The sequence below is a fragment of the Zootermopsis nevadensis genome, unplaced genomic scaffold (assembly GCF_977971745.1).
Source record: "Zootermopsis nevadensis isolate Lab colony 2312 unplaced genomic scaffold, Znev_1.0 Znev_ptg000008l, whole genome shotgun sequence".
Lineage (NCBI taxonomy): Eukaryota > Metazoa > Arthropoda > Insecta > Blattodea > Termopsidae > Zootermopsis > Zootermopsis nevadensis.
This window is the reverse complement of record NW_028259140.1, coordinates 17,033,004-17,059,071: the sequence shown is the minus strand read 5'-3', so window position 1 is coordinate 17,059,071 and position 26,068 is coordinate 17,033,004. Positions and strand designations below refer to the sequence as shown.

At 42.3% G+C, this 26,068-nt stretch overlaps 1 protein-coding gene and 1 long non-coding RNA gene across 3 annotated transcripts in view; one reads left to right on the top strand and one right to left on the bottom strand.

Moving 5' to 3' along the window:
* The first annotated feature begins 1,480 nt into the window (after positions 1–1,480).
* The window catches only part of LOC110834989 (uncharacterized), a 340,098-nt gene continuing 315,510 nt past the window's right edge, over positions 1,481–26,068 (top strand). For both annotated transcript variants that reach the window (XR_015534220.1, XR_002544740.2), the window contains exon 1: positions 1,481–1,752. This is a non-coding gene — a long non-coding RNA (uncharacterized LOC110834989). The remainder of the gene's footprint in view (positions 1,753–26,068) is intronic.
* The window catches only part of TkR86C (Tachykinin-like receptor at 86C), a 246,165-nt gene continuing 239,776 nt past the window's right edge, over positions 19,680–26,068 (bottom strand). Inside the window, exon 8 of the mRNA XM_022074768.2 lies at positions 19,680–19,885. Within this exon, the coding sequence (XP_021930460.1) occupies positions 19,779–19,885 (107 nt within the window). The 3' untranslated portion in view covers positions 19,680–19,778. The remainder of the gene's footprint in view (positions 19,886–26,068) is intronic.

The following is a 26,068-nucleotide window of genomic DNA, read 5'->3' as shown; positions in this document are numbered from 1 at the left end:
CGTAGCCGTTTTGGCGAGTCTTTGGCAAAATTTGATGCACACGCCATTCCGAAATCGCAGGAGGGTCGGTGTAATGCACTACCAAAACGCCCGTAACTAAGAAACAAATGATGCCGGCTGGCACACCGATTCACTATGAATGTAGGCCGCACCCCCTAGCGGCAGAAGCTCGTACTACATCCGGTTCGCCCGCTATTGACACAGTCTTGAAACTTTCCGATCGCACCTCATATGTCCATCTGCTGCAAACAATATGAATGCCTGGAGACTCAGAGCAGGGAGAGTTGAAAAGCAACTTTCACGTTGCATCCAGTTTTAAACTTGTGATTCCGGTTCTATTTCCGTAGCAAAGCCGTCATTTGCCTCCCCAACGACCGTCCACTAATCCTCCGATCCAGTGGCCCTCAGGCGCCGTTGGAAAGAATCAGCCGAATTCCGGGCGTCGCTAAAACTTTCGAGAAGTGCAACTCGCATTTTGATGAGGATTTTTCAGCATTTCCTCTCTTCTCCGACATTTATCCAACGTTTATAATTAATAAATTGGATGATAGCGACTTCCTGTGTCTTCTGCGAGAGCAGCAGAATTTATTTGGACAAATTAATCTCGGTCAGTAAGTAGTTACAGGCACAGGCATCTTCAAACGCTTGTTCGACTAACATAACCATCCTTCGAAGGCTGCCAGCTTTGCCAATCCCCGCCAAACTCTCTTGTGGTGTGATATCCCAAAACAAATGTTGTCATTTGTGAGTTAAACGGAAACAACAGTTTTTTGAGGTCATTATTTTCATTCTAGGAAAGGGGGGGGGGGCTTTTCCTTTCATGAGCGACTCTGTTTCTTTTGATCGAGTTCCTACACCAACTTCAAAGACGCAGGGAAATCTTTGCCATCAGTTGAGCCATAAGGGAACGAACGTACATTGCGTGCTCTGGTGTTAAGCTTTTAATTGTGGGCAAAACGAATACTTTTCCAGCTTTGCTATTAATTATACTTTACAAGTATGCGTTTTGTTACGCAGTGCGAAAGTACGTCGGCACGGCTCTCGTCACCTTTCCTGTCCTTGGTCTAGCCTTCGCTGGACTGAAAAACCTAGATTTCTGCCGTCAAGAACACATCTGGAGTTATAGTGTAATCCACTGCGCATGCCTTCACAATCTCATTCTCTGTCTCGCGGTCACTTCAAAATAAAATATTTACCCACCACCTGTCCTTCAGTAGGGGCCAATGTCCGAACGCGGAATAAGGGAGCTAGAGAGATGACGTAATACAGCACGTGTACCTCGGAGGGCCGTCGGTGCCGGACGTAAATAAAATTGTCATTGAAACATCACGTAACAAATCACCGTTAGAGGGCAGAGTTTGGTATCGATACTACACAAATCGAAGAGGGCAGAGTTTGGTATCGATACTACACAAATCGAAGAGGGCAGAGTTTGGTATCGATACTACACAACTCGAGAACTCTGCAAGTTTCAGTCGTGTGTCGTTCCGCTATGGACTGCAGTCGCAGCTTCAAAGAATGGATTGTGCTTGGAGTAACAGAAATATATAATGTGCGGTTGTGAAGAGCGTGGGAACTTTGATCACGTGCAACAACAAACCCGGAACGCGTCATGGTTTCAAGTCGCAGTTGTCATGCGCGTGTGTTGTGAAGAATGACTAATAGTTTCGTGGTTTGAAGTGAATAACAGAAGTGCGGCGTCTAATACACCTTCTTCAAGGCAGCATCGGGCCAGATTTCCACCACATCAAAGTAAGTGCAACGTTTCATTTCGTTCAGGGTCTTTCAGAAACATATCGCACCTGCAAAACCTAACCTAAATTAAAGGCCGGACTAGACTTTGATAATCGGGGCGGCGGATGGATCACAACGTGGCAGCCATCTTGTATACTGTCTCACGACGACTGGCTTAGTATAAACAGCCCCAGACCGGTTGAATATAGCATCATAGAAGTAGCTGGCTGGCTGTCTGTAAGTTGTCCCTGGGACCACACCCTGTTCAAGCGGTGTTAGGCGTTATAACTGTATCCACATTTGTAATTATTTATGAACACAGACGTTTTAACTTCTTGATTGTAGCGCCGTGTAATGTCTTAGAAGTTCACCGACGTTTCGGAGGCCCGTGTTGCCTCCATCATTCCGTCTTACTTTTAGCTATTTGTTTTAATTCTCTTTAACAGTGTTGCAGAAATATGTACAGGACAGTATGAGATGAGGAGATTATAAAAGAATTGTAAGTAGGAAAGGTTTTGGGAGGAGAAGGGTGTAGTTCCAGCTCGAGTGATCGAGGAAAACCACGAACATCCAGAGTGAGGATATCTCACGGCGAATCTACATGTTGTCCGGAATGTTTAATAACCTTGTAAGAAGTGTGACATTCCTTCCGATTCAGCAGGAATTGTCATTCTGTCTTATCTGAAACAATGATACATAATATCAACAGTTGATGGAATTTCTCTTTGCGTTCTGCTTCGAAATGATTTTCACGGGAAGACTGACTTGCAGCTGAGAGGGTAGAACATTTTTGCTTGGAAGATATTTAGTCAAATGAGAGAATTTGCCTGCTAATACCTGTAAACACATTATCAATTTTTGTTCTTGAATTTTTCCAGATTCTTGCAGGTATTATATTAAACGTTTCAACAGATAAACAAGCTCTAGCATGTGGAAAAACTGTGGGAGATAATCTATATTAAAATCGTCATAAACAATGTATCTGTAGTGAGAACCTTTGTTTCAATAGAGTTGACCCAGTCAAACTTTATCGTTCAAGTGATGAGTCATCCGCCATTTGATTTCAAGTTGAATCCTGTCTTGAAACGTGTGAACTTCAGTTGATTGTCAAGGTCGCTTTCAACTGGTCACGCCACTCGTGCATGTTTTTTGTGTTGTGTTGTGTTTTTAGTTAGAAAAATGAGCCTCAAGTGGTCTGAAAGTGTGATGCTAAAATTCTTAGAACTTTATCATAAGTTACTATCAGTACAATTTCACGCACAACTGCTTTCGACGCCATTTTTAACTGAAACTGTTGATCAGTTTCTATTGAAATGTGTGAACAAAAACTGATTCAGGTCATATTCAACTTTTGTTGATCAACTATAATCGGTCAATTAAACTTAATTCGTGAGAACGCGCCTTTAACTAACTTCTTTACCGTTGATTTTGTAATATCCCAGCAGATGACAGCTGATTCCATAGATGCGTGGCGAGAGAACATTCTAGAAACACATGCTCGAGTATTTCACTAACACTGGGGTATTACGTGGGTCGATAAATGGATAGATATTAGAAAGAAGCCCCAAGTTCCAGGGACTTAGTCGTGAAGGTACAAGGTAGAAAGAAAGAACACATTAATAAAATCACATCTGTTCTTCACAAAGGAAATGCAGTCTCGTATTACGAAGCGTAAATGTGTGAGAGCCTACTTCACAGTGGAAAAAACAGCATGGCCTCATGTCAGGTGACAGAAGGTAAATCCATGAAGACGAACTTCCCAATTCACGTAGTATAAGAATAGTGGTTAAGCCAAGCAAAACGAAATTAAAGAACCACCGATTAACCAAAAAGTTATATTTAATACAAAATATATAAACATTGAAATAGAGAGAACAAAGAGACACTTTTCGGTCACGCCTCCCAGGACCCAGTCTCCGGTTGGGTATACGACTAGACACGTCAAACCAGACCCCCTGCTGTCCCATCAGGGCCTCGAAGCCAGAGACTCCAAAGAACGTCTAGAGGGGAGAAGGTCACTTCGAGCCATGAGACATGACTCAGCAGCTGATGCATTGACAAATCCGACTAGATGTAGTAAACAAATGGAGTTGGGCTACGTTGGGTTCTGTCACCGTGAAGGTTAGCTCGGCGGTAACACTTCTCATCTTTGTCCTTGACGTGTTGGGTTCGTGATACGTTCTCTGAACTGGCTGTCTTGACAGCGAATTAAATACGAGAGGTCGTCTTATTTACCTGTTTGATTACTGAGTGAATCTTACAGTCACAAGTCTGGCAGTCCGACATGTTGGACGCTGGGCAGACTGGCCTCTGTCTGTGACGTCATAAGAATCCCGTAGTCTACTCATAGTCGCGTGTTCCTGAAAATAATAAAGGCTATTGCGTGAATTAAGTCTACTTACGGGCTAGAAGCGAGTTTAACCTTAAAGTTGACAAATTTAGCAGCCGAGATAAAAACTTAAGCGACAGCTCATAACTCAATACGACGTTACGAGATTCCCAAAAATTGTCTTCTAAGAAACAAATTAGTGCCAATAGGAGAACAATTACCTATAATTACATGAAGGTGGAAGAAAGTTAATAAAAGGTGTTCAGCGTGTTATAAATGCGAACACTCATTACAAAGTTACAGTCGTAGTCTTCTGTTGTGGCTAAAGTAATATATATTTTAGGAACTTAGCCATAGTTGGTATCCAATACCAAATTTGGCCAAAATCAGATAGGTCAGAACGGCCAGACAGTGGAATCTGTCAAAGCTAATAGCTGTTTCATAACCTTTTACTAACGCCCTGATCACGTAGGTTTACCAGTGATTGTATTATGAATTTCGGGCCATTCCAGAGACGTAAACCAGTACTTAGTGTTTAAGTTGTTGTAGGCCTTTATGAGCAGTTTCAGTCTGTTTCTGCCTTCCGAATATTCCCTGGCCTTGGGTTGAATTGCTCTGTGTGACACAGAGTGTCTTTGTCAGTTGCCTGGTGCTGATCAACAGTGGCTCCAAAAGATTCCACTCTTATGGACCCCGTTTAAACGCTACTGGCGTAATTTGTGGAGTATGCCCAGTTCAATTCGAGTATGCCAAGTTCAATTCGAGTATGCCCAGTTCAATTCGAGTATACCCAGTTCAATTCGAGTATGCCAAGTTCAATTCGAGTATGCCCAGTTCAATTCGAGTATGCCCAGTTCAATTCGAGTATGCCCAGTTCAATTCGAGTATGCCAAGTTCAATTCGAGTATGCCCAGTTCAATTCGAGTATGCCCAGTTCAATTCGAGTATGCCCAGTTAAATTCGAGTATGCCCAGTTCAATTCGAGTATGCCCGGTTCAATTCGAGTATGCCAAGTTCAATTCGAGTATGCCCAGTTCAATTCGAGTATGCCATGTTCAATTCGAGTATGCCCAGTTCAATTCGAGTATGCCCAGTTCAATTCGAGTATGCCCGGTTCAATTCGAGTATGCCAAGTTCAATTCGAGTATGCCCAGTTCAATTCGAGTATGCCATGTTCAATTAGAGTATGCCCAGTTCAATTCGAGTATGCCCAGTTCAATTCGTTGCCAAGTGAATCATACACCATTTTCTGAGTCTCTCTGTTCTACTCGCACTTTCTCTACCGACAGATCCAGTGTATTTGACGCACAATTTTGATCTGGGTCCGAGCGCTGGAACAAACGATGATGATCCACGGTAATTTCACGTGCGTTTCAAGGTAACGTGAGAGGAGAATTTTGGATGGACTCGTGTATGAAGTTCGCGATATTCTTTGACAGCCACTTCAGTAAGTTTAATCGCCGCTTCAGACTGAATTATAAATAGATTATTTTCTAGTAGGCTCAGTGCGTTTGTGGAGTTGAGAGCATTTTACGTCTTGACCGAACAAATTTTGCTACCATTTGCTTCAGACGTGACGATTAACAAATTTCGGTTTTTCAGTTGCATTTCGAACATGAGGAATAAGAATTTGGGAAATGTATGCATGACGTAACAACTGTGGCGCGCCTGTCAGATTTTGACCGACGCCGAGGAAGCCTGGAGACAGCTATTAATTTTTTCACACCCCCTTCAAAATACAGGGTGATTCAAAAAGGACTTTACAACTTTGAAAGTGTATAGAAATTTATTCAGAGGGCTTACAGAATCGTCTGAGGTGTCATTTTGTAGCAAAACAAATCAAGGTTTACCTCAACCAGTCATTTTGGTTCGATATGATTGCCATTGGTGATATTGCAGACGTCCCACCTGAAATCAATTTCTTGCCAAACACGATCTAGCATATCCGGTGTCACTTCTGTAACTGCGGCGGTGATTCAAGCTTTGAGCTCAGTGAGATTGGCAGCTAAGGGTGGAACATACACACGATGTTTAATGAAACCCCATAAGAAAAAAATCGAGAGGTGTCAAGTCTGGAGAACTAGGTGGCCATGCTATCGGCCCTGTTCGACCAATCCATCGACCTGGTAAACGGTTATTGAGGGAATCCCAGACTTCTGTGAGGTAGTGAGGTGGTGCGCCGTCTTGCTGGAAGTGAATGCGTCCTTCTTGGTCATCTTCGTCTAACTGTTATATGAGAAAATTTTCGAGCCATTTAAAATGCACTGCCGCTTGCGCTCGCGGTGACGGAATTCGGTACTACAGCACAACGTGAGTCAAACATGATTTGTTTTGCTACAAAATGACACCTCAACCGATTCTGTAAGTCTTCTGAATAAATGTCTATACACTTTCAAAGTTGTAAAGTCCTTTTTGAATCACCTGGTACTATGGGAATCTCGAAGGAGTTTGTCATCTCGTGTTTTACCAATTTATTTTGACTTAATACAAGTACTTGGCACTTTCATTTTTAGCTCGTCAAATTTGCCTTTCAGATTTGATTCTGAGTCTGAAGATTTGCATGTAAATTGGTTTACGTTAATAATTTTTGTGACGACAGTGTCTTCGCGATTTTTTCAGACAGCAGATGATGGTCGGGCATTCAACTGAAATCTGATTTAATAAATTAATAGTCCGCTAATTATAAATGGAATGGAGTTCTTTTACATCTTTCGCTCAGAAACTGTGGAATGAAAGAGAGTGGCGGCAATCAGTCGTTCCTTCCAGATTTTCCTTCTGGCGGCGACGTGACATTCACAAAGCTTTCGAACTTGTAAAAGTTGTTTACGAGGCGAGAACTCAAGCCCTTCCGGATGTGGATGTGAGGCGACTGGGACCAACGAATTTCGGATATGACATTTCGGCGCATTTCCGACGTCATGGGGTGACTTTTGAGGAGACGAATCGGATCGCCGTATTAAATCTAAAATTTAAGTTGGGGGGGGGGTATTTATAGAGCGTTTTCGCAGTGGACCAATTCTATCACGTGATCCTCATGGACCTATACTTTGTTTATAGTCTAGTACGAACAAAGATGGCGCATTTCATACAGAAACAACAAAGACGAAACAATAGTCTTGGAATAGTTTTAGTAGTCAATTTTTGATTTTGTTTTGGTGAAATTGGTGATGGGGGCATCTCTAGCGCATGGACCAGAAGATATATGTCTACTGGACAAATAGAACGAAAGAATAAACAAAGATGGGCTTTAATACTGTCTGAAATTGGTTGATGATAAATGACACGAGGTTACGAACGTCAGAACATCAGATTCTTTAGCTTATAAATTCAGAAAGGCGCGTCTCCTTCCAAGTTCACACAACCAGTGTTAACAATTTGTTAGCTATTCATCCCTACCAATTACAAACTTCGGAGAAGTCCAGCAGCCTTTGCTGACAGAAATCTTGTTTGGCAAACTCGCGTAGTGAGTGCATTCCATGACGATGTGCCGATACGGTTACATTTTTCTCTATTCACCGCACTGACGTCACAAGAAGCTTATATTCAGGCGAAAGTTTTTGTGCGAGTTCTCAGTTAGGAAGAGGACAATTCAGGGACTGAGCGTCAGGTATTTCTCCTTACGTCCTGCCTTCGTGAGTCTACGAACTTAATTTTAAAAATGTAAAGTGGAACCTAGACCCAATATTTATTACTTATTTATTTTAGTGTTCTGTCTGACGACAGGTCCATATGAACAGGATCCTTCCATCCTTTTCTCGGACTGGGACCTGTTCATATACGTTCTTGGCAGATGATCCAGAAGTGGTTTGCCATTGCCTTCTTCTGTGTGTGAATGGAGTAATTGTTGGGATGCCACGGAGGAAAACTCCGTGTTGCCTAGACCACGGCCTTGCCCAACACAAGTTATAAATTGGGGCACCGCCGGGAATCGAACCCGAGACCCCAGGATTACAAGGCCAGCGTTCTAACCTCTAGACCACCGTGGAACCTAGACCCAATATATAGGCGAAGATAAAGTTTTATTTCAACGTTTTCACGCACAAGTCGCAAGTTCGTGGATGAAAAGAGACTTTTTTTTTTCAATCGGACGGGCCTGACCAGCTCGGGAGCGTTTCTTCAACTTTGACCCCGACATTTGCGGGACTGTTTTCCTACTAGGCATGGGCTCCAGACGCCGAGTTTGTCGCCTGTAAGCCGCTGCAACCAGAACAGCACACTGCTGTCTGCATATTTCACGATTGCCGGTCTCAACTTGATCTGTTGCTAATTCTTATCGCTCACAACAAATATCCAAATCTGAGATGTTGGCGATCTCTCGTGCAAAACCCATATAACTCAAAACACTTTAGGTATGATATCTCGAAAGGGTCACACTTACAGTTCTGTGTGAAACACCGGGATGTTGTAAGCTTGCTTGCGTGCCGTTGGAACGTGGGCGGTGATGAACATGATACAAGAAGAAATATAGTTTCTAAAACAGTTTCCTAGGGTTTGTGGTGGTTTGGGTGAGGTTAGACGAACATCAAAAGGACCACGCGAAGCGACGATTAAACATTTGTGAATTGAATAATAACACAGAATGCAAAATTCATCACATTCGATGAATTTGACAAGACACGTATAAATCTGACATTGAAGAAAACAAAATGGAGAAACTGTTTGGGAACACATATATAGTTACGGATGCATAAATAATAAGTGTTTTGGCGCTAGAGACTGAGAAAGCATTGGTCAGTGTGTGTTTTTGATGGCTGTCTACGCCGTGTATTCTGGTAGACGTCTACCCGAATTTCAGAGGTCCTTGATGAACACCTATCGCTCTGATGATGGAAGCAGCAAGGGCCTCTGAAACATTGGTAAATTTCTACCGGATTACACTGAGCTACAAAACCGATGAAAACCATATTCGGACTCACCATCGTCAAAACCTCAAATCCTTCTTCGTACGTGTTGCTGGCTGAATGGAATCTTGTAGCCTGCGAGACGTAACAAGACCGTAGCTGTTGCTTGAGAGTGACGTGGTTTATTTCAAAATTTCCTTTAAGACGCTTCGGAATGAAAGAGTCCTCTGTGATCACTGTGGTATCAGACATACAACTTTACAAAATAGCTGCTGAATTTCTTTGTGTTGGGTCGTCCGATTCGTCCTGAGTTCATTTCCCGAGACTGAGTGTCCTTCGCTAGAAACAAAATTGCATCATTCGTCCACCATTCTTTACGGAATTGCGCTTCATAAATTAACGTGTTCACAGACTTGAGAAAGCAACGAGATTCCTGGACATACCCATTGTCCTGAATTTTTTTTGTTAAAAATGTCTACTCATGTTTCACCTGAACTCGGAGACAGATTTCGGTCTCCGAAATGTCGTGTTTTTGAACAAAAATTAAGCCGATGGAAAATGCCCAGAAAACTCGTTGCTTTAACGATGCACTATTGCCACAAACCTTCAGATCTGAGATGAACTTCATTAAAAGTGAATTTTGTCTACTACAATTTCTGACTTACGAGGTGCGATCGGAAAGTTTCAAGACTGCGCCTATAAAAACCCGTACACTTTTCTCAGGTATTAAGATTTCCAGGGATGCTTCCAGGCTTGGCAGCGGCGCTGGGATCGTTGTGTTCACTCCCAGGGGAACTACTTCGAGGGTGATGGATGAATTTAATACCTGAGATAAGTGTACGGTTTTTTTTTAAAGGCGCAGTCTGGAAACTTTCCGATCGCACCTATACGAGGTGCGATCGGAAAGTTTACGAATCACGGTATTGACTGCACGTAGTAAGCCTAGGTTTTTTTCCAACACGTTCTCATGGCGTGTGCATCCACGCGGACTGATCTGCGTTATGTATGTGAAGAGGATTATTTTGTAGGCTGGAGTATGCGATGTGGACTAATTGTTTTGCTTTCTGGTGTGATTCAGTCGTCGATTGCACATGTCTGCACGCAATGTGTGGGCTGCAGATAGCTTATAACGCATTCAAAATGCCGATGCCCTGAATTGAAAGTGAGTACAATGCACAAAAATTGATGTGACGGCAAATCTGAATCATCAGTGCAAGAGCGATCTATGGGCGTTTCAGCTGTGCAGTGACTTAAGTAGATTTCTCATTTCCTAACGCACGAGAGGGATTTTCTTCTGGGAAAATCGTTGCGTGGGTAAAAGTCTCGTGCATTTAAAATGCTTTTCGTTTTTCTTTAGTTATCGTGTTAATTGTATTTGAGAATCCATTTTCTGCTTCAGAGAAAACACAAAATTGCTCTGTTATAAAAAAGTCAATTGGTTATTCCTAATCATTCATTGTTAAATAAGGTGGTGTCTAGTTATTACTCGATTTTGAAGGGTTAAATTTCAAATACGTGATACTTTAGTCCGTCGTGACTTTTGACCGACGTAGTGCGTGAACTTGGTAAGAATGATTTAATCTGCGGTGGTCTAGCGGTCAGAACGCTGGCCTTGTAATCCTGGGGTCTCGGGTTCGATTCCCGGCGGTGCCCGAATTTATAACTTGTGTTGGGCAAGGCCGTGGTCTAGGCAACACGGAGTTTTCCTCCGTGGCATCCCAACAATTACTCCATTCACACACAGAAGAAGGCAATGGCAAACCACTTCTGGATCATCTGCCAAGAACGTATATGAACAGGTCCCAGTCCGAGAAAAGGATGGAAGGATCCTGTTCATATGGACCTGTCGTCAGACAGAACACTAAATAAATAATAAAATAAATAGTTCAAATTACATTTACTGAGTAACCTACTAGTCATGCCCGTTGAAAGTGAAACGAAGAGGCAAAATGTATTTGTTGTTTTACGATGCACTGCGAAGTCCGTTATGATCTTCAGTTCTTTTAAATGAAAGGCTTCATAACATGCAAAGTTCCATTTTAAGTTTTTTTACTAAGACGCATCAAGTTTTGGGGCCCCATTTTGAACGAGTTTTCCAATAGAAAATCAATAATCTTCCAAGTTCGTGTCGTCAAGAGAAATTTATTTGTGATTAATATTTTTTACGACAAGTGGATATATAAATTATTTGGACTATCCTGAGCCAACTCTTGGAAAAAGATGAAATCAAAATTTTTACATGCTTATGTTTTCAAAAGGACTTTTTCTTCTTATCGCCCTGATTATGGAGGCAGCAAGGACCTCTGAAACTACACGACGCAACAACCCATAAGACAGCCATCTTCAGACTCAGCGCCGTGAAAACTTCCAGTCCTACGTATATGACTTAAGATTTAATGAACACCTGGAATGAAGCATGTCACATTTACATTTGCAGCTCATAGACTCAGGTGGATTTAGAAACAGCGCCCCCTGACTGTTGTAGGCAAAATAGAGCTAATATCAGCTTGATACTTACATCTCTGGCACTGGTACCAAAGCGCCTGGCGTTAAAGAGAAATTTTGCGCTCTGGAAATTTGAAGTTAGTTTTAAGCAATAACGCTGCTGTCTGAAGGTGAAATCATATCTGACCGTTCTTTTTAACGAGTCCGCGAGACAAGAATGGTGAATGCTGAAGGCCCATTTCTTGAGAAGTACGAGACGGCTTGGTCTCAGCCGTGAACTGCATGAATACTCTTACAGTTGACTTTCCTTCTTCATCTTGAAATTGTTCCCTCCTCCAACACTTCATTGGTTTCCTAGTCTTATTCTGTCTCAATGTTAAAATCTTCCATCCGTTGTAGTCGCCGTCTTTTGAGCTTTGAATTTCCAAGGAGAATTCTCTCGGTTCGATCTTCACCTCATCCCGTCAAGTCAAAAGCCAAGTCCTCAGTTCTCTCATTGTTCATTGGACGTTGCATGATTTTCTTTCTGCCTCAAAAATTCAAACGTTGCGCAGACGTTGAGTAAATTAAATATGTTTTCTGTTCCAAACTTCATTTTTCACGTATCTTGTAATAGGATAGTGCATCGCTTGCATTTTTTCAATTTCCGTCTATAGGTATCATTATCGTAATGTCACAGCCGGTAAGTGACTTATTTCTTCAAAAGAAATCCAGTATTTCAGATGTATTAGGCCGAGCCATAGCTCAGGCGGTTAGCAACTGTGATCGTCCATGTCGTAGAGAATGTGCCACGTGATGTGACGCCAAGAACGCGTTTGTGGTGTTGGTGTACTCGAAGGAGTAAGCCTTTCTAGTTTTCTTGTTTTCGTAATGTATAATTGATAATTATTCTTTAAGATGGTAAAGTTGCGTCATATTGTGATATAATAAGTATATATTAAATCTTGTCCGTCTAATCACAATAAATTCTTATTAAATATTAAAATATTACAATAATTAACATTTAAAATATTAAATGATGTTCTTTATCGAAATATTCGATTTACATTAGACCATCATTTTTCATGTTTCACGACATGTTTCAGTTCCTAAAAGAACCATTTTATCAGATAAAAATGTACGCTGGAATAATGTATGAAAATTGTATTTGAATTATTTATCGTTTTGAAGTTTTATATAATTATATACACCTGAGGATGGTTCTTTTAGGAACTGAAACATGTCGTGAAACATGAAAAATGATGGTCTAATGTAAATCGAATATTTCGATAAAGAACATCATTTAATATTTTAAATATTTTAAATGTTAATTATTGTAATATTTTAATATTTAATAAGAATTTATTGTGATTAGACGGACAAGATTTAATATATATAATTATTCTTTGTTAAGTTATGTATTACTAACGTTAATACTACAGCACGTGGCGAGGAATTAGCATAGAACAAATCGTGGGTACTTAAAAGTTGCACAAAGCAACGCCTAGTTTCATAGGGACAGAAATTGAGATAGACTTCACATATTAATTAATTTTAAAGTGCATTGTGTCAGACGTTACATTGCGGTTAAAATTTTTCGTCAGGCAATTTAATGGAACACAGGAATTTGTTGTCTCCTTTTATAAAGGGATTGTGTTTAAAATCGGAAATAATTCGCTATGCAATTTATTTTTCCCTTAAATTCAAGCAGCTACAGCGTCATTTTTATGCATTGCGCTTTGTAATACTTACAGTCGTGTTCAGAGACAAACATTTATACACACCTATGTCCATGCCCTATTTATTACCTCAGTTTCCAGTAGTCATTTTGGGTTTATTATTAACCAATCGTACGCTGGTAGAATATGAACGTCATTTGGATTCCATTCTTTCTGGGTTATGTGTGCGCCATTGGATTATACTAGCCGTTTTACTGTCCTAATTAACCTTGCGTTCATGGATTACAGATCCACGTACACTGATCCAAAGCTAACCGTTCAACAGCCAACACGCTGCTTAGTCAAACCTTGCCTTTTAGTATACGATATTAAATATTCACCGCGTGGAAATTTGTCCCGAATAAAAATGTTTCGTCGAAGTGACATACATACAGGTATCTCAAAAATATGTACACGTATTATGATAAGGAATATTATTACCTTGTTATCGATCTCCGGGGATTGTGTTTGCGGGGGGGGGGGGAGCCTAACGGTGGTCATTTTGAACACCCACTGAATTCACATATTCGTTAAGTGCCAATGCTGACGTATGTAATGGCTTAGTTTATTTAATTAATTAAATGTGTGTGTGTGTGTATATTTTGGACATTCTGTACATACACACACACACAGCTTACCAAAGTTTTGAAACAAATTATTAGGTTCGATTTGAATTTTTGTGTTGGGTCGACGCGAACAGAAATTATAAATTCTCCTGACAACTTTTAGTTCCCCGCTCTTCTGTAGTTTGGAGGTGTAATACACAGTCATAAGGACGGAAAGCTACGACCTCTGCATTACGCTTTCATTTCATTCCCTTCGGTTACAGGTCGCTTATCAACCTGATTGCAATTTGCACCTACAGGCGACAAAAGTCATTAATTGGACTGTTGGAGTCTGTGTTTTATTTTTGCAAATAAAAATGGAATAATGTGTGACCCACCTAATTGGATTTTGATGTAAACCAGCAACCGATGTTAATTACATCAGCTTTTCTATTTTTAATTACTATTTGCCATAGAGACTTCTATTGCACCATTTAATGCAAGGTCGTATTGCACTGTATTATGGAGTATTTACGAAGAAAATGATAAGATAGTGTTGTTGCGTCATATTGTGACTTATTAAATTAAAATTAAATATTTGGTTTTCCGTCAAATCACAATGTATTTAAAATACACCTGATGATGGTTTAATAAAACCGAAACATGTTGTAAATGTTCCAATTGTAAATCGATTATTTGATATGGAACACAGAATGATATTTTAATTATTTTAATTACCTTATTTTAAATACATTGTGATTTGACGGAAAACCAAATATTTAATTTTAATTTGAGGAAAATTATGTTTTTTGAGATTTTTTATTATTAATATGAAATAAGAATTGCTTTAAGTGTTTTTTTTTTGTAAGCAGAGGTGTTAAACGTTATGTCGAGGGACGTGGCTATAAATTTTGTAAGACTTTTGCTGTTAACATTTACGTATGTGGCGAAGATGTGAATATTTTAAGTCATGTGTGATAACTTTGAGGTACCACACCAGATGGCATTATGCGTAGTTGCACAGGTAAATTACTGAGTTGTGTAGTTATTAATTTGCAATATCTACTAGTCTACACATGACATTTATAAACGAAAGTTCTGCCATAACGCACTTCAAGAGAATTTTATTAAAAGAGGGATTACGGGATGCTTTATGTATTATTTATGATAATAACTATGAACGTAATAACACAGGGAGACTTTCTGGCCTGTAGAATGCAATTGCCCCTTTGTTAATATACAATTTAAACAACTCGAAAATATCACATCTAAAATGTAGCTGAAGTAAAGTTTTGGTAGAGATGGAACATTTGACTACGAAGTTATACAATGTCCTATCGAAGAACGATCCTGATGTGAACAGAGGGTGGAAAATTCTCCTCTACCCAAGCCGAGTGATTCCTATAGAGGAGAGGGCGCGTGTGTAACGTCCTTGTAATTTTTTAACTTCTCGAATCACTATTAATTTATATGCAAATATCCGACACATCCCAACGCATGCACGTGCAATTTAGTTAGTTACAAAACGCAAATCTCTGTTCAGAACGCCACAGCTTTTCGACGCCCGACGTAGAATCTCCTCCTCCGTGACATTCCTCGTCGCTGGAGCGGCTGTTGGGAAGAACAGTCTCGAACGACGTTAAACAAACTTCACCAGTCATAAGTTCGTGGTATTGTCGGTTGGATTTTGACTCTAAAATCCTGTAAGTCTACAAAACCCGATTTACTACCACATAATTATTAAGTTATCTGGAAAAATATTGTCTTGAATATATCCAAATTCTTTATGGAAACAGATTCCGATGACGAATATATCGGAGACGGAGAAACTATTAATCAGGGCAATGCTCTAAAAGAAGCCATGGAAAAATCAGTTCATAGGTTTCTTGAGGGACCTGAAGAAATAATTTCAAATCCGGAGACAATGAAGGCCGAATTTTCAGTATTTGAAAAGAACTAAGAATTTGGATTTATTATTTGATGCCCTGAAAACGATAGAACCAAGTTCAGTAGCCAGTGAGAGAGTATTTTCTATTTCAGGCAATTTTGTATCTAGAATAAGAACAAGACTAAGTAATCGTTCAGTGGACATTTTAAATCGTATTTCCTGAAGAAAAATACTAAATGAAATAAAAATTTATAATTTATATTTTGTACGGATTTTAGTTATTTTATTTTTTATTTGATTTTGTATGGAGTATATTTTATTTTGTTATATATTTGTAGTTCCATAAATATTAAGTAAACTGAACATTTTTAAAATAAGTATAAATATTTTTTTGTAAAAATTCGAAAACCGGTTTTTTTGGAAATACTGGAATTCGAAAACCGTTTTTTCTTTTTCAAAAGTCGGTTTCTGTATAAACCCTAGTTGAAATCGTGGTTCTACTAAACTCATGTACAAGACAATACCCACTGGAATTCTCATCGCCAACTGATAATTCATTATTAAGTAATGGTGAAATTTGTTATGAACGTGGGCCAGGTGACATTTCCGATTCTGTGGTGGGCGGAAGCTGATTTGTTTATACCATGATCGTTCTTAGGCGAGACAAGGAATAACAGGTGACGTCATCAGAACCTCGGAGTCTGTCTTCACGGGGACTTGGAATTGCTGCAAACATGGGTGCAATTGGCATTTGTAGCCTCGCGACAGTTTTGGCTGACGTCATAAGGGAATAGTAAAATCAGGAACCCTGCAAATTTCCTTCTGACGTAATTGAATCTGGCATCGGAACGAAATATTTATTTTCTCTTTTGGAGACGTTTGGTTTTGCTCTGTGCGTTTGTATTAAGCCATTGGTGCTTAAGGGGGGGTCAGGTCTGTGGGACGTGACGTGGAGCTTGGCTAATGCAACGGATGCTTTAAACATGACGCGAAACGCCAACTTTGGTGTAGATCAGAAGGACAATTAAATGTTGATTTACGCAAATTCTCGTGCCTGTTACAGTCGTGCACAGAACAAACGAGGGTTCGAGGCGCAGTCTACGTCCAGTCATTGCCGTAGATGACTCGATCGAGCACGTTCAGGCGTCCCTCACATGTAGCGACGCTACTTGACTTCCCCTCCCCTCCCTTACCTTGCGTGTTTCTCCCCAGTATCTCCTTTCTCGCGTACTCTCTCAATATTTTTTGTTTTCCTTGCTTGGCTGTTACTGGCTACGTTATTTACGTAATAGCGTTGTAACGTGTGGGTTTTTGCGTCATGAAATATAGGTCGTGAGCGTTGCTAGGATTATCGGATCAAGAGGTAATGATTTCTGTTTACGTCAGAATAATTGTACCCGAAAGTTCGTGGGATAAGGATCAATGCTGGGCTTTGTGAACACGGTTTTACAAAAGGCAAACGAGTCTGATACATCGAGTTCCTTGTTTTCATATTGGCCTACAGGGGCTAAGGAACAACATAAGTACAATTAGGATGATGAGTCCCCTTGATTATGGAGGTAGCAGGGACCTCTGAAACGTTGGTAAACGTCTACCGGACTGCAAGGCACTGAAACCTAGAAGACAGCCGTCTTCGTACTCCTGACGTGAGAACGCCAAATCGTACCGAGTTCTCACAGATCAATTTAGTAGGAGGAAGGAAATGTAGAAGATTTGATGGAGTACCTCAGCTGCTCCAATGAAATACCAGGATAGAAACTTACTTCATCAACAGCTGCTTTCGACATCCTTAGCCATTAATTGCGTATTAAAGATTCTGTCATTAAACTTTTTTCCGGCGTAATTTGAGCTGCAAACGAAGTGAAGGAAAGTTGCTGAGGACCACCGGTTAGAGCCAACCTGCCTGAGATCTATTATCTAACCTTATGAAGCCATTAACTGTGTCGCGCACAGTCCTACAGAATGGGACCAGGGCCCTGCCATTCTCTAGGGGTTTGAATGCAACTTGCAATGTCTGGAGAAACAAGTTCCGGAATGAATGAATGCTTGAGGGAAGGAGACCATTTTTCATTGTCGAATCACATCCGACAAATATGGGGAAATCCATGCAAACTCTCTCATAAACGCAGAAGGGTTGAGTGTATTAATTGCAGAATTTAAACGTTCATACATTTTAAATAATTAATTACTTTCGAAAATATGCCATAGATAGCAACTTTAATAGAGGCCTGTGTAACAGATGGAAAATAAAAGTTGAATGTGGAATTTTTTAAAACAAACTAGAAGTTTCGCTAGTGACGCAGGACGCCTACGAGAGGCTGGCCCAAGCGCACAGATAATTATTACGTCACCAATATCATTAAAGTGCGAAACGAAACACGCGGACTTGTTTGTGATCTGCATGTCAAAGGTCCCATGCCTAGCCCTGGTGGAAAATGCAGAATTCGGCGGCCAACAAGTTGTTTTCGTATTCCACAGAAATTGCCCCGATAAACTTAGCATGTTTTAATTATTCGTGTTTTTTTTCCGTCTAATCACAATTGTATATAAATAAAATTATACATAAGATATTAAAATATCATTTACATATTTGGTACAACTTTTTACTACATGTTTCGGTTACATTGAACCATCTTCAGGTGTAAAGTTAAAAGTTAAAAATTATAATCTTATAAACTAAAACTTAATTACTGTTGTTGTGTAACTTCTGGTGATGTTTACTTCCAAATTCATTGGAGTGAGGGTATATTTTGAAGTGATAGTGGTTTAACATTGGCCTGTAACGTAAATAATTTAAAATATTTTTTAAATATTACTGAACTTGAAAGAACGAGTATAGAAGACAAAATGTAATAAGGTAAAAATAAATAAAATGTAAAAATGAACTTAGCGAGGAAGAGCGTGGATTTGTCTTGAAGGTATTCAGAAGTACTAACGTATCCGAGGAGAACTGGATCAATACTGATCACTTATAGAGAGAGTAGGTGAAAGGTGGTTGTTGAAATTGGGGTCAAGTGTCTGAAGGACAAGTTCAGTAATATTTAAAAATATTTTAAATTATTTACGTTACAGGCCAATGTTAAACCACTATCACTTCAAAATATACCCTCACTCCAATGAATTTGGAAGTAGACATCATCAGAAGTTACACAACAACAGTAATTAAGTTTTAGTTTATAAGATTATAATTTTTAACTTTTAACTTTGCACCTGAAGATGGTTCAATGTAAACGAAACATGTAGTAAAAAGATGTACCAAAATATGTAAATGATATTTTAATATCTTATGTATAATTTTATTTATGTACAATTGTGATTAGACGGGAAAAAAACACGAATAATTAAATTTTAATTCACAATATGACGCAATTATATCAACTTAGCATGTTTTTAAAAATTCTATCATCATGTACAAATCCACAACCCTAATTAGCGCCTGATCGCCACCACCCCAGAACTTTGCATGGTCGACTTATTCGTCGGAGTTGCAATAAGAAATAAAAAAAAGAATATCAAGACGTGGTGATGTGTTAAAACACGGAGTTATCAGTTCTTTAAGTAGGCAAGGGCTGCTTCTGGGTGCTGGCTACGTCTCGCGATCTGCAGTGAGCCCAACAAGCTAACTACAGCAAACGAAGAAAATATTGAACCTGACGCATGTCACATAATATCCACGGAAATGCCTCTGTCTGTCCAAGACATGTACGTATATAAACTGGATTATTAATGCTATTAAAATAGGCAACACTCCAAGGACATTTCATCATTAATGCATCTTTTGTCAAATGCACATTTGAATAGGTGACGTTTAAATACGGTTTACAGTGCTCAAGTGAAGACACGTTGAATTCTAAGACAAACTACCAGAGTCTGTTGTTTCTTTTTGGTTTGACATTCGTTCATTATAAGTGATCTCTCCTTGATTTGCCACCAGAAACTCTTTGATGTTCCACACAAAATAATGATGTGTTCTGCAGCCACAAACATCGATTTCATGCAGAGTCAGCCAGTGTTTTCTGATTACCACGAAGCTTTCTTACGAAAAGATTCGCTGCGCCGCCATGTTGGTTTTTTGCGATGGTAATGATGTGACGAGTTGGAATGTGCGCCGGACAGCCTAACAGCACAGGCTTCGTAGCGAATTTTATGAGAATCACACAGTTCGATGAAATGGTTTCAGGAATGAACACACATTCGACACGCATTTCATTCCTAATTTAATTCCGGACGCATGTTAACAAAATAATTGCATCACACCACAGACGGCTGTCAGTCGAACTATGGGTCACTGGCTCAAGGTCACGAGCAGTTGACGCCGTTGTTGCAAGGAAGGGGCGTCGTCATGTGCCCCACCTGTGTTTCCTCCGTACGTCGCCGCCAGTGGATCGAAGATCCTCGCAGCTGATCTGCAACACACGGACACACATGCCGAGATTTGCTACTGTTCATCACTGACTGTTGCTATCGCCTCACTTTCCTGATGTTGATGGACGTAGTATATACCTCCGAAACGTCGGCAAACTTCTAGCAGACTACACGGCTCAACAACCCAGAAGACAGCCATCTTCATATTTTTAATCGCCCTGATGACGGAGTCAGTACGACCTCCGAAACGTCGGCAAACTTCTAGCAGACTATATGGCGCAAGAACCCAGAAGACAGCCATCTTCATATTTTTAATCGCCCTGATGACGGAGTCAGTACGACCTCCGAAACGTCGGCAAACTTCTAGCAGACTACACGGCTCAACAACCCAGAAGACAGCCATCTTCATATTTTTAATCGCCCTGATGACGGAGTCAGTACGACCTCCGAAACGTCGGCAAACTTCTAGCAGACTATATGGCGCAAGAACCCAGAAGACAGCCATCTTCATACTCATCGCCCTGATGACGGAGGCAGTAATGACCTCCGAAACGTCGGCAAACTTCTAGCAGACTATATGGCGCAAGAACCCAGAAGACAGAAATCTTCATACTCATCGCCCTGATGACGGAGGCAGTACGACCTCCGAAACGTCGGCAAACTTCTAGCAGACTATATGGCGCAACAACCCAGAAGACAGCCATCTTCATACTCATCGCCCTGATGAAGGAGGCAGTAATGACCTCCGAAACGTCGGCAAACTTCTAGCAGACTATATGGCGCAAGAACCCAGAAGACAGCCATCTTCATACTCATCGCCATGATGACGGAGGCAGTAATGACCTCCGAAACGTCGGCAAACTTCTAGCAGACTATATGGCGCAAGAACCCAGAAGACAGAAATCTTCATACTCATCGCCCTGATGACGGAGGCAGTACGACCTCCGAAACGTCGGCAAACTTCTAGCAGACTATATGGCGCAAGAACCCAGAAGACAGAAATCTTCATACTCATCGCCCTGATGACGGAGGCAGTACGACCTCCGAAACGTCGGCAAACTTCTAGCAGACTATATGGCGCAAGAACCCAGAAGACAGAAATCTTCATACTCATCGCCCTGATGACGGAGGCAGTACGACCTCCGAAACGTCGGCAAACTTCTAGCAGACTATATGGCGCAACAACCCAGAAGACAGCCATCTTCATATTTTTAATCGCCCTGATGACGGAGGCAGTACGACCTCCGAAACGTCGGCAAACTTCTAGCAGACAATATGGCGCAAGAACCCAGAAGACAGAAATCTTCATACTCATCGCCCTGATGACGGAGGCAGTACGACCTCCGAAACGTCGGCAAACTTCTAGCAGACTATATGGCGCAACAACCCAGAAGACAGCCATCTTCATACTCATCGCCCTGATGACGGAGGCAGTAATGACCTCCGAAACGTCGGCAAACTTCTAGCAGACTATATGGCGCAAGAACCCAGAAGACAGCCATCTTCATACTCATCGCCCTGATGACGGAGGCAGTAATGACCTCCGAAACGTCGGCAAACTTCTAGCAGACTATATGGCGCAAGAACCCAGAAGACAGAAATCTTCATATTTTTAATCGCCCTGATGACGGAGGCAGTACGACCTCCGAAACGTCGGCAAACTTCTAGCAGACTATATGGCGCAACAACCCAGAAGACAGCCATCTTCATACTCATCGCCCTGATGAAGGAGGCAGTAATGACCTCCGAAACGTCGGCAAACTTCTAGCAGACTATATGGCGCAAGAACCCAGAAGACAGCCATCTTCATACTCATCGCCATGATGACGGAGGCAGTAATGACCTCCGAAACGTCGGCAAACTTCTAGCAGACTATATGGCGCAAGAACCCAGAAGACAGAAATCTTCATACTCATCGCCCTGATGACGGAGGCAGTACGACCTCCGAAACGTCGGCAAACTTCTAGCAGACTATATGGCGCAAGAACCCAGAAGACAGAAATCTTCATACTCATCGCCCTGATGACGGAGGCAGTACGACCTCCGAAACGTCGGCAAACTTCTAGCAGACTATATGGCGCAAGAACCCAGAAGACAGAAATCTTCATACTCATCGCCCTGATGACGGAGGCAGTACGACCTCCGAAACGTCGGCAAACTTCTAGCAGACTATATGGCGCAACAACCCAGAAGACAGCCATCTTCATATTTTTAATCGCCCTGATGACGGAGGCAGTACGACCTCCGAAACGTCGGCAAACTTCTAGCAGACAATATGGCGCAAGAACCCAGAAGACAGAAATCTTCATACTCATCGCCCTGATGACGGAGGCAGTACGACCTCCGAAACGTCGGCAAACTTCTAGCAGACTATATGGCGCAACAACCCAGAAGACAGCCATCTTCATACTCATCGCCCTGATGACGGAGGCAGTAATGACCTCCGAAACGTCGGCAAACTTCTAGCAGACTATATGGCGCAAGAACCCAGAAGACAGCCATCTTCATACTCATCGCCCTGATGACGGAGGCAGTAATGACCTCCGAAACGTCGGCAAACTTCTAGCAGACTATATGGCGCAAGAACCCAGAAGACAGAAATCTTCATATTTTTAATCGCCCTGATGACGGAGGCAGTACGACCTCCGAAACGTCGGCAAACTTCTAGCAGACTATATGGCGCAACAACCCAGAAGACAGCCATCTTCATATTTTTAATCGCCCTGATGACGGAGTCAGTACGACCTCCGAAACGTCGGCAAACTTCTAGCAGACTATATGGCGCAAGAACCCAGAAGACAGCCATCTTCATATTTTTAATCGCCCTGATGACGGAGGCAGTACGACCTCCGAAACGTCGGCAAACTTCTAGCAGACTACACGGCTCAACAACCCAGAAGACAGCCATCTTCATATTTTTAATCGCCCTGATGACGGAGTCAGTACGACCTCCGAAACGTCGGCAAACTTCTAGCAGACTATATGGCGCAAGAACCCAGAAGACAGCCATCTTCATATTTTTAATCGCCCTGATGACGGAGTCAGTACGACCTCCGAAACGTCGGCAAACTTCTAGCAGACTACACGGCTCAACAACCCAGAAGACAGCCATCTTCATATTTTTAATCGCCCTGATGACGGAGTCAGTACGACCTCCGAAACGTCGGCAAACTTCTAGCAGACTATATGGCGCAAGAACCCAGAAGACAGCCATCTTCATACTCATCGCCCTGATGACGGAGGCAGTAATGACCTCCGAAACGTCGGCAAACTTCTAGCAGACTATATGGCGCAAGAACCCAGAAGACAGAAATCTTCATACTCATCGCCCTGATGAAGGAGGCAGTAATGACCTCCGAAACGTCGGCAAACTTCTAGCAGACTATATGGCGCAAGAACCCAGAAGACAGAAATCTTCATACTCATCGCCCTGATGACGGAGGCAGTACGACCTCCGAAACGTCGGCAAACTTCTAGCAGACTATATGGCGCAACAACCCAGAAGACAGCCATCTTCATACTCATCGCCCTGATGAAGGAGGCAGTAATGACCTCCGAAACGTCGGCAAACTTCTAGCAGACTATATGGCGCAAGAACCCAGAAGACAGCCATCTTCATACTCATCGCCATGATGACGGAGGCAGTAATGACCTCCGAAACGTCGGCAAACTTCTAGCAGACTATATGGCGCAAGAACCCAGAAGACAGAAATCTTCATACTCATCGCCCTGATGACGGAGGCAGTACGACCTCCGAAACGTCGGCAAACTTCTAGCAGACTATATGGCGCAAGAACCCAGAAGACAGAAATCTTCATACTCATCGCCCTGATGACGGAGGCAGTACGACCTCCGAAACGTCGGCAAACTTCTAGCAGACTATATGGCGCAAGAACCCAGAAGACAGAAATCTTCATACTCATCGCCCTGATGACGGAGGCAGTACGACCTCCAGAACGTCGGCAAACTTCTAGCAGACTATATGGCGCAACAACCCAGAAGACAGCCATCTTCATATTTTTAATCGCCCTGATGACGGAGGCAGTACGACCTCCGAAACGTCGGCAAACTTCTAGCAGACAATATGGCGCAAGAACCCAGAAGACAGAAATCTTCATACTCATCGCCCTGATGACGGAGGCAGTACGACCTCCGAAACGTCGGCAAACTTCTAGCAGACTATATGGCGCAACAACCCAGAAGACAGCCATCTTCATACTCATCGCCCTGATGACGGAGGCAGTAATGACCTCCGAAACGTCGGCAAACTTCTAGCAGACTATATGGCGCAAGAACCCAGAAGACAGAAATCTTCATACTCATCGCCCTGATGACGGAGGCAGTACGACCTCCGAAACGTCGGCAAACTTCTAGCAGACTATATGGCGCAACAACCCAGAAGACAGCCATCTTCATACTCATCGCCCTGATGACGGAGGCAGTAATGACCTCCGAAACGTCGGCAAACTTCTAGCAGACTATATGGCGCAAGAACCCAGAAGACAGCCATCTTCATACTCATCGCCCTGATGACGGAGGCAGTAATGACCTCCGAAACGTCGGCAAACTTCTAGCAGACTATATGGCGCAAGAACCCAGAAGACAGAAATCTTCATATTTTTAATCGCCCTGATGACGGAGGCAGTACGACCTCCGAAACGTCGGCAAACTTCTAGCAGACTATATGGCGCAACAACCCAGAAGACAGCCATCTTCATACTCATCGCCCTGATGACGGAGGCAGTAATGACCTCCGAAACGTCGGCAAACTTCTAGCAGACTATATGGCGCAAGAACCCAGAAGACAGCCATCTTCATACTCATCGCCCTGATGACGGAGGCAGTAATGACCTCCGAAACGTCGGCAAACTTCTAGCAGACTATATGGCGCAAGAACCCAGAAGACAGCCATCTTCATACTCATCGCCCTGATGACGGAGGCAGTAATGACCTCCGAAACGTCGGCAAACTTCTAGCAGACTATATGGCGCAAGAACCCAGAAGACAGAAATCTTCATACTCATCGCCCTGATGACGGAGGCAGTACGACCTCCGAAACGTCGGCAAACTTCTAGCAGACTATATGGCGCAACAACCCAGAAGACAGCCATCTTCATACTCATCGCCCTGATGACGGAGGCAGTAATGACCTCCGAAACGTCGGCAAACTTCTAGCAGACTATATGGCGCAACAACCCAGAAGACAGCCATCTTCATACTCATCGCCCTGATGACGGAGGCAGTAATGACCTCCGAAACGTCGGCAAACTTCTAGCAGACTATATGGCGCAAGAACCCAGAAGACAGAAATCTTCATACTCATCGCCCTGATGACGGAGGCAGTACGACCTCCGAAACGTCGGCAAACTTCTAGCAGACTATATGGCGCAACAACCCAGAAGACAGCCATCTTCATACTCATCGCCCTGATGACGGAGGCAGTAATGACCTCCGAAACGTCGGCAAACTTCTAGCAGACTATATGGCGCAAGAACCCAGAAGACAGAAATCTTCATACTCATCGCCCTGATGACGGAGGCAGTACGACCTCCGAAACGTCGGCAAACTTCTAGCAGACTATATGGCGCAACAACCCAGAAGACAGCCATCTTCATACTCATCGCCCTGATGACGGAGGCAGTAATGACCTCCGAAACGTCGGCAAACTTCTAGCAGACTATATGGCGCAAGAACCCAGAAGACAGCCATCTTCATACTCATCGCCCTGATGACGGAGGCAGTAATGACCTCCGAAACGTCGGCAAACTTCTAGCAGACTATATGGCGCAAGAACCCAGAAGACAGAAATCTTCATATTTTTAATCGCCCTGATGACGGAGGCAGTACGACCTCCGAAACGTCGGCAAACTTCTAGCAGACTATATGGCGCAACAACCCAGAAGACAGCCATCTTCATACTCATCGCCCTGATGACGGAGGCAGTAATGACCTCCGAAACGTCGGCAAACTTCTAGCAGACTATATGGCGCAAGAACCCAGAAGACAGCCATCTTCATACTCATCGCCCTGATGACGGAGGCAGTAATGACCTCCGAAACGTCGGCAAACTTCTAGCAGAGTATATGGCGCAAGAACCCAGAAGACAGAAATCTTCATATTTTTAATCGCCCTGATGACGGAGGCAGTACGACCTCCGAAACGTCGGCAAACTTCTAGCAGACTATATGGCGCAACAACCCAGAAGACAGCCATCTTCATACTCA